Raw genomic sequence first — 10,015 nt, 5'->3', positions numbered from 1 at the left:
TGTTAAATCTGTTTTTTTTTTTCTTAAATCAATTTTTTTCTGTTCAAAATATTTAACTATATGAATTATTTTAAAATTTGTAGAAAATTATTTTCATAAATTTTAAGTACTTTTTGTATTAGAGTTTTGCAATTATTTTTACAATATTATGCATTTTTTTTAAATATATGCCATATTTTTTGATTTTTTCTTACAAATTCCTAAAAATGGTTACGAATAAAATAGATATAATGAATACTTTCTTATGGAATATATGTATATATCCAATAAAAAAAAATAAAATTAATTTAAAATGTTAAAAAACTTTGAAAATTTTGTATATTTAAAGAAAATATTTTCAAATACAGCTACTTTTCTATCCATTCCATTTGAAATCAAAAAAAATTTTATTAAACTACAAATTTTTTCTTATAAATTTGATGTAAATAATTAATTATAAAGTTTTTTATTCTTTAATGAATAAATTTTTATTAAACATACTTTATAAAATAATCATTTTGTCTTGAAAAGATTTGATAATACTCATCCTAACTTTATCTTTTAAATAAAATTATTTGTTTTAATAAAAATTTTTCCTTCTATTGAAATAAAGCATATATTTATACTAGTTAAAAAGCTAAAAAAAATTTTTTAATATTTTTCTCTAAATTTAAAAATTTTTTACTGATAACATGTTTGTTAATTAATTCTAATGTAACTTAAAAAGTTTGTGACAAAGAATGTAAAATCATTTGACATTAATAATAAGTACTAAAAGTTTTTTTTATTTTTGATACCTCTTTGAATCATTATCAAATTATTCAAAAAAAATTTTTCTTAATATTAGAAAAATGTATATATGTTAAATAATAAAAAGTATCATTGCAAAATATCTAAAGCAAGTAATGTTTACCTTTTGATATAGTTGGAGTTATTACTAAAATTAAAATTTTGATAATCAATAGACTTTTCAATTTTATAATATATTTTAAATTTAATGAATTTTTTTTTCAAAAGTTTAATCATGAATAAAATCAAATACTTAAAATTAAATTTCTATGTTTTTTTAGAATATTACATTGCACCAACCTTTTTTTTAAAATATTTTATATGTAACTCCTGAAAAAAAAATCAGTTTAATGAATAACTTTTTAATATTAAATAATTACTTTTATGTTTTTCCTTTCCTTTTCCTTTTCCTTTTTTGTTTTTGGTTTTACTTTTTTTAGATTTTTTTTTACTTTTTTTTTTTGGTTTAGATGTAGAAGTAATGTTTGAACTATTTTTCAAATAAATTTGATTTCCTGAAACTTCTCTTTTTCCACGTCTCCTGTATTTATTATCATCATAACTCATATTTTCTTCAGTATCTTCACTTTCCTCATATGATATATCATCTTCTTCACTATACTCACTACTTTCGATATTTGCCGAAGAAATTTCCGATGAGCTTTCAAAAGATTCTGAAAATCTACTTATGTTTTTACCACGTGGTTCTTTGCCATTCTAAAGAAGAATTAAAATTTTTTTAAAAGTCTTACATTATTTGGAACTATACTTCTTCCTGCTGGATTAGTATCAGAAATCAAGAAAAGATTAAAAAGTAATATAACTAATAAAATGAAATCTGAGTAACACATAATTTGCTATATCAATGTTTTATAAAAGTTTTTTATAGAAATTTTTTGTTTAAAAGAACTTAAAATGATCAATACATCATACTTTTAATTTAACTATTTCAAATTTTTGATATTATTTATATAAAAACTTTTATATTGATATATATTTTAAAAATATTGTTTTAACACATTATTATTACAATTTTTTTTAATGTTCACAGAGATTAAATAATTAGTGTATCAATCTATAAATATTATTATATTAAAGAAGATATAATTTCTTAATATGATTGTTTCTTGCTAAATATTAAGTAAAAATTTAAAATGTTCTAAATAATGTGATATAAATGTATATATATTTTAAAAATAATTAAAAGTGAGCATAAAAGTAATAAAAAATATAAAAGTTGAAAAAAATTTTTAATGTCTTTGATATAATTATTAAAAATTTTATTATCATTTGAAATTCTTATATGTAAATTTTAAAAAAATATAAAATTAACAAATCAAAAACTTTATGTTGAAAAATACTTCTTATTAAATAAAAAAATTTACAAAAAAAAAAATGAAACATAATGTTTAAAAATTTAAAACTTTTACCGAAAAAAGTCTCTTTAATGTTTATGTTAATTGAATAATTTATTCTTTATAATTTGTTAGATTAAAATATATTTTATAATTATTCAAAAAACATTCCGCCAATATAAAGTTTGGCATGAAATAAAATAAAAAAAAGCGGGTGCTTTTAGTAAATCATAATTAGTAACATTTAATTTGTTATAAATTATGCGCGAAAGTAATGTATTTGTTAATAATTTGTATTTAAAAAGAAAAACAAATGTTAATCATGACACATTATATAATATTTCTTTTACCATTATATTTATTTTTTTATATTTAATTGTATACCATAATATAAAATGATAAATTATAATAACTACTTTTTTTTTTATATTTTTTAAACCTATAAAATATTTTACCAAAAATATTATGATTATAAAATAATCAAAATTATTAGTGTGTTATATTCATTGTTTTTGTGACAACTCAACATTTTGATTATATTACCATAACTTTTTTTAAAATTATTTAATAAGTTTTTATATAACATTTTATCATATAAAAATAAGGTATACTTTTTTTTAAAATATATAAATAAGATGATACAATTACTTAAAAGATGACTATTACTTAAAGTTATTTTTTTATAATTTGTTTGATAAAGAATTTCCTTAGCATATATTTATATATTATTTTTATATAATAAAAGTTATTTATATTATACTTAATAAAAAGATTAATTTTTGAATATAATTTTTAAGTTTTAAGAATAATGTTATCAAATAAAAATACATTGACATTAGATAATATTAATTATATTAACTAATCTAATATGTGCTGTAATTTTAATGTAAAAGTATTTATATGTTTGTTATTAAAAAGAAACAATTATTACTTCCTAAAACTATATAAATATTATATTTATGTTTATAAAACATTTTTATGATTTATATATATTCACAAAACAATAATATAAAGGTAAACCTAAGGATAAGAATATTGTTGACAAAAATTTATAACATGATAATCATGTTTTATGTTGTATGAGAATTTTATTTTTATAGTTAAAAAAAAGTAGAATATATTATATTTAATTATTTAATCTATTTTTTTTTCTTTTAAAATAATTAATTATTTTTTATAATAATTTTAGAATAATTATAATGTTAATATTACAATTAATTATTTTTACCATATTAACTACTAATATTTGTACACAATCAATAAATTCATCCACAAATCTTAAAATTAAAATAACAAAACAACCATTCTTGGCATCTAATATTAAACAATTAAAAGAAGTTAATTGGACAATGTTAGGAAAAACATCTAGTGAAACTATTTATTGTATTTCTAATAATCCATTAATTAAACTTAACTTTGTATGTCCAGAATGTATTGAAAAAAATTTTACAGATATAACTAATATTCTTACTTCAGCAGAAGACTTAACAAAAATGTCTGGATTTCCGGTAAGTTAATAATTTTATAATTTATATATTTGTTTACTTAGACAATTGTTTTACAAAATGTACCAGCTAAAGCTAACTGGACTGGTATTAATATAATATGTCATGGAAAATTAAATAATAAAATATTTCAATCATCACCTGTTAAAATTGTTGTCCAATACATTCGCCAACCATACATTGTTGATAAAAATAATATGAAACCAAATTTAAATTCTAATCAAGGATATATTTTTTATGTTAATTGTTTAAAAAGTTATAATGGTAAATGTCAAGAATTTTCTAAAGAAAATAATATACTTAAATGTTTGGTTGAAGCACACCCTAAACCAACATCTTTTAAATGGTATAAAAATGGAATTGAAATGTCTGAAAATGGATCAAAAATTGAAATTAATACTGAAATGATTGGACAATCAATTCAATGTGGTGTAAATAATGGTCTTCATAGAGAAAATATAATGTTAGAATCACAAGCAATACAAATATTTCCACTTATTACTCCTAAAATTATAAAAAATAATTTTAAAGATTTAAAAAATTCAAAACTTTATCAACCTGATAATAGAATTAACATGAAAGAAAACATTATTTTAAATTGTGATTTTGAAGGAAATCCAAAACCTCAAATATTTTGGAAACATCGTAAAGTTAATGGTGAAATAATTGATGCTCCATGTTTGGAAGATAATGATAACAATGAAAATGTAATAAATATTAATAATGCTATAAGAGTTAAATCATCATGTAAAATACATGCATCAAATTATTCCTCTTCAGGAAAATATTGGTGTAATGGATGTTTTAAATCATTAAATAATTCTTTAGAATGTTATCCAAATTTAAATGATACATTAGATAATTATTTTGAAATGAATATACAGGGACCACCAGTTGCTTCAATACCAAATTTTACTATAGAAATGGTAAGTATATTATTCTTAATAAATATTTATTTGTTTTTTAGGTAAATAATAATAATAATAATGTCAATGTTAAATTATATTATTGCTCTAATCCTAAACCACTTCTTAAAAAAGAAGTTACATTTGTTATTGATCAACAAATAATTGAAGAAGGAGAAAGATGGAATAATTTAGAATTTTTAAAAATTGAACATGATAACATAACACCAGATTGTTTTATTGCCAATCTAATAATCTATTCAATAAAAACTTTTGATAAAGAAAAGAAGATAAAATTAATAGTACAAAATACATTTGGTAAAATTGATATTAATATTCCAAATGATTTTACTTTTAATGGAAAAAATATTATTACTTCTTCAATATGGTTTACAAATGGGATTGTTTTCTTTATATTATTACTTATCATTATACCAGTAGTTTTAATTAACATTAAAAAGTATATATTAAAACTTAAAAGTAAGTTTATTATAATTATTCGTTAACTTTTTTATACAATTTATTATTTTTTAGAAAGTAAAGATAATGAAAAAAATAAATTTAATAATTGTGATAAAGAAAAGTAGGTTTATAAATTATTGGTATCATTAATATTTACTTTATAGTGAAAATAAAATTAAAAACACATTACAAGGAGATATAAAAGATCAAAATTGTATTGAATCAAGTACAAGTAATTCATTAAATCTTCCTATGATCGATGATACATTAATTTACAATGATTATGCAGATTTTAAAGTTTATGGAACACTTAAAAAACAATCTATCTACTTTAGTCAGGAAGCTTTTGTTTAAATTGAAAAATTTCAATTCTTATTTATTTAAAAATGTGTAAATATTTTTTGGTGGTTGCAAGATTGTATATTATTAAATTAATTTAAAATGTAATTTTGTGTAAAGTTCAAGTCAAAAAAATGTATTTTTAATTATTTAATAAATTTAAAAAAAAAAATACTTTTATTATAATTAAGAAACCATTATAGTAATTTGCATTATATTAATATTTTTTTTATTTTAAATTTTTTTGTCATAGCTGTTATATATTTGCCAAATTTTTTATTTGAAGCTTATTTATTGATTTACATATTCATTTGCTGAATTTTCAAATGATTAACTAAAAATGATTGTTTTAAATTTAACTTTAAAATTCAAAGATTAATTACACAATTAATAAAATTACTTTAATAAAAAAACTCTAGTGTCAAAAAAAGATACATAATATTATTAAGTATTTTTTTCAATTATATTAGAAAAATTTATTTTAATGTTTTCAAATGTATGGTTATTATTTAAGCATCAATATCTAACATTCTTACAAATGACTTATTTTTTGTTTTTATAACTATGCTATAAGTATCAAAATAAAATAGGTCAACAATTAATAACTTTTCTAATTTAAAAACTTTTTTAGACTGAATGTCTTATTTAATTTTTCTAATTGTTTGTTTTTATTAATTTATAACTTTTAATTGCATTAACTTGATATTTGCTTGAAATATACTAATTTTTTATAGCTAACATTTAAATATAACAATTTTATAAAAGCAATTTCTGTTTATATAAAACAAAAGATAATATATAAAATTAATATTATAAATTTTTAATTATTTTTTTTCATACTAATATTCTTTAATTTATATTTTAAATATGACTCTAGAAGTAATTTGTTTTCAATATCCAATTGCTCAAGCTCTTGTTAATAATCTTATATCAATTAAAGATTTTACTTCATTAATTCAAACTTCAAATCAAATGAAAAATTATTTTATTAATTGTTCCTTTAGAAAAACATTTAATACCTATAACAATACATTAACTTTAGAACATGATAGTTTGATAAGTCACAAAAAAATGTCTTGGAATAACATTTTAGTAAATTATAATGGATCAAAATGTACACTTGATATTCTTTATACAATTCTTTATATGTTTGAAGAAGAAGAAATTGAACATATTAATACAATTAACATTAGATTCTCTGACAACTATAATTCTTACAATGAAGATACACGTATTTCATTTGGTAAATATTTTGCTCAATTTATTAACAAATTATTTGAAAAGTTTTTTAACGCCACAATTTTTCAAATTTTAAACATTTCAAAAATTCAATTTTATGTCATTAAACATATTAAATCTTCAAAAATTCAAGTCATAAGAAAGTTAAATCTTTATGAATTAGCTGAATTTAGTCAAAAGTATAAAGAATCATCTTGTGATATTTTTAAACAACTAAAAAGTTTAAAAAAAGTAGATTTTTTTTTAAGAAACATATTTTTTTATGATATAAATTGTTACAAAAATATGTTGGAAAATATTTTTGAATTATTATCTAGAAAAAATGATAATTTTATAAACTTTTATGGTAACGTTTTTCAAAATGACTTTAAAAATTTTTCAAAAATTTTAAAAATGGCTGAAAAGTACAATCTTAATATATCGTTTAATGAAAGTTTTGTTGTCAGTAAAGAATTATTTAAAACTGTATGTATAAAAAGTTCTACTTTTTCTGTTAACAATGTTAAATTAATTTCAATTGTTTTATGGGATAAAAAAATTTTACAATTATTTTTTCAATCTTTACAATTTTTTACTAATCTTACTAAACTTAAAATACAATTTAGTGATCAATTAGTTAATAGTACTATAGAATATAACTCGACAAATATTTTTTCTAATAATATTAATCAAACAGTTTATGAAAAAATGCTTCAAATTGAGGAACTATTTATTGGTATTAAAAATTTACCATTTGCATATGCTAACAATGATCATTACGAGAAGTCTTTGGAAATAAAGAATCAAATGACAAAAGAAATTTGTACTTTATTAGGAGTAAAATTAAAAACATTGGTTCTTAATAATATTCCAAATCTAGAAGATGATATTAGCTATATTTTATCAACTAAATGTTATAATCTTGAAAATATTTATTTATCTGTATTGCATACAATTACACCAAATTTTATAGAAAAAATGGAAAAATTGAAATTTGTTAATTTAAAAGGTCTTTATAAATTAAATATTCCAAGTAATGTTCAAATGTTTCTTAATTACCTAAAAGATGTTAATATTAATGAAGGAAATAATTTCAAATCAACAAAAATTTCATATAATTTTTTTAAAAAATTTTATAATAGAAATTTCAAACATTTTTTTGAACATATCTGTGACGAGAACATAAATTATATTGTTCTTTTTGATAATATACTAGACTGGAAAAATTATTTCAAATGTTTAGATAATTTTTTAAATTTTTTTTAATATAATAAAATATTAAAAATTATTTAGTCAACATTTTTATTACTAACAAAATAGTATTTTGTTTTTATTCGTATTTATATTGTTAATAAAAAAGGGCAATCTTATTTTTGCTCTTTTTTTTAAAACATTTTTAATAAAATTACTATTCTTAATTATATTTCCAATTGATAATATAATTTTACAGTGATAAATGATTGATTTTTCAATTTTTATTAGTTAAGTAAACTTTGTATTTTTATAACTCATTAATGTATTTGAATTATTAATATTTAAAGATAAATATAGAATATCTGTATTTATAAAAAAAAAACAAATTTGATAAAATTTAGTTTTTTTAATCAAAAATACTTTTATAATAACTAATTAATATTTATTCATATTTGTACGTTAACTTTTTAAAAAAATATTGTTGTGAATGTTGTTAATTACATTTAAGAATTTAATATTTTATACAAATAATAAAAACATTAAAAGTTTTAATTTAAAAAAATACATATTTTTATGGATAAATGTTTTCAAGTGATTATATTTATAGAAAAATTTTTTTTTAAGCAAATAATAAAATAATAAATTAATTTTATTATAATAATAATATACTAATATTGATAAAAATATTAATGATAAATTCGATAGCCATTTATAGTATACTCAAATAACATATTTAGTTACAAAAAATATTATAAAATTTTGTATAGAATTTTAATTAGAAAATAGTTAAATAAACACTTTATAATATTTTAAATTTCCAAATACTATAGAATACAAAAAAAAATTGTTACAATATTTACATTACCTGGATTTTATTATTTCAACATACTTTGTTTAAATAAACGTTTTATCGTTTATATATGTAGTAAAAAAACTTTGAAAACAACAACAAAAAATATGTATATTTTAAATATCCATATTATTTAATTTTTTATTATTATGTACTTTATTATATATTATTTAATATAGTAAAAATATTTTAGTCAGCATCATTATTAAATACATTTGATGCAAAATCTTTTAGCAAAATAATTTTTCTTTCGCAGGAAAATTTTTCTTAGATTCCTTTGGGAAATAATAACTTAGATTAATTGATATATAATTAATTATACTTTTAAAAGAAATGATGTTTTTTAAAATAATTATAAATTAAAAAATATTAGAAGAAATAACGACAATACAATTTTTTTTTATTTATAAATTGTTATTTTTTTATGATAAAACAATTTGCATTTATTAGGTATACAGTAATATACCGTAATTTAAATACCTTTTTATTATACTCATTTATCACAATAAATATAAATTAAAAATTTTTTTTTTCATAGAAAATCAATAGAATAATTTTTTAATATTAATTAAACAAAAGTTGTTCGATAATAATAATTATTATAGAAGTAACAATATAATTTATTGTTTTGACAACATTGATCATGTTTCAACTACGATACATATATCTTATTTAGTACATGTTTTTTTTTAGTTTTCTTTAAACAATTGTCATAATCAGAAATTTTTAATTTATAAAAATTTTAGATTAAAAAATAAAATATCAACTTCTGTTCTTTAAGTTATTCAAGGCAAAAAAGTATAAACTTTTGAATTACAATCTATTATATATATCATTATCAAGAAAATTAAATTGTATTTTTTAAAAAATTAAAAAATATTTTGCAAATTATTTTATTTGTATTACTATTTGAAAAATGTTATAATATTTTTTAATATATTTATGAATAAATTTATGCTTCTTACTCATATATAAATATTAAAGAATCAAACATTATCATTAAAATTTATTTATACCTCCTTCTCAATTTATGCCATATTCCCATAACTCATTTTGTATTTCAAATTTAGATAATATTATTATAAATCAAGAAATATACACTTTTAACTAGTTTTTTAAGCATGCACAAAAATTTTTATCATTTTTGACATGAATGTATTTTGATAATATAATGTAATATTGTATGACATATATAACTTAAAAAAATTAAATACATTTTTATCTTTAAATTGTTATAAATATTTATAATTAGAATTATTATGATTATTTCCGTCATATTATTAGCATTTTGACAACACAGTAGTTTTGATAGACTTTAATGTCAGAGAGATAATTAAAATGCAACAAAAATAATTAATCGTCATTTTTCAGATTCACTATAAAATTGACAAAAATTTTGATAATTTTTATTAAAAATAT

At 17.4% G+C, this 10,015-nt stretch overlaps 3 protein-coding genes across 3 annotated transcripts; 2 read left to right on the top strand and 1 right to left on the bottom strand.

The window, feature by feature from the left end:
- Positions 1–1,075: 1,075 nt before the first annotated feature.
- Positions 1,076–1,619, bottom strand: SRAE_2000467500 (Hypothetical protein; the record flags this gene model as incomplete). The annotated part of the gene is made up of 3 exons (XM_024643576.1): positions 1,076–1,098; positions 1,149–1,485; positions 1,521–1,619. 3 exons carry the CDS (start codon positions 1,617–1,619, stop codon positions 1,076–1,078), a joined length of 459 nt encoding a protein of 152 aa, XP_024509232.1.
- A 1,703-nt stretch (positions 1,620–3,322) lies between these two features.
- Positions 3,323–5,349, top strand: SRAE_2000467400 (Immunoglobulin-like domain and Immunoglobulin-like fold domain-containing protein; the record flags this gene model as incomplete). The annotated part of the gene is made up of 5 exons (XM_024643575.1): positions 3,323–3,631; positions 3,673–4,554; positions 4,596–5,013; positions 5,068–5,116; positions 5,160–5,349. 5 exons carry the CDS (start codon positions 3,323–3,325, stop codon positions 5,347–5,349), a joined length of 1,848 nt encoding a protein of 615 aa, XP_024509231.1.
- An 852-nt stretch (positions 5,350–6,201) lies between these two features.
- Positions 6,202–7,818, top strand: SRAE_2000467300 (Hypothetical protein; the record flags this gene model as incomplete). The annotated part of the gene is made up of 1 exon (XM_024643574.1): positions 6,202–7,818. The coding sequence occupies one exon, from the start codon at positions 6,202–6,204 to the stop codon at positions 7,816–7,818; it is 1,617 nt and encodes a 538-aa protein (XP_024509230.1).
- Between the last annotated feature and the right edge of the window lie 2,197 nt (positions 7,819–10,015).

This window comes from Strongyloides ratti (genome assembly GCF_001040885.1).
Source record: "Strongyloides ratti genome assembly S_ratti_ED321, chromosome : 2".
In the NCBI taxonomy this organism is placed as follows: domain Eukaryota; kingdom Metazoa; phylum Nematoda; class Chromadorea; order Rhabditida; family Strongyloididae; genus Strongyloides; species Strongyloides ratti.
The sequence above is the reverse complement of the archived record's forward strand: the minus strand, read 5'-3'. Positions and strand labels throughout refer to the sequence as shown.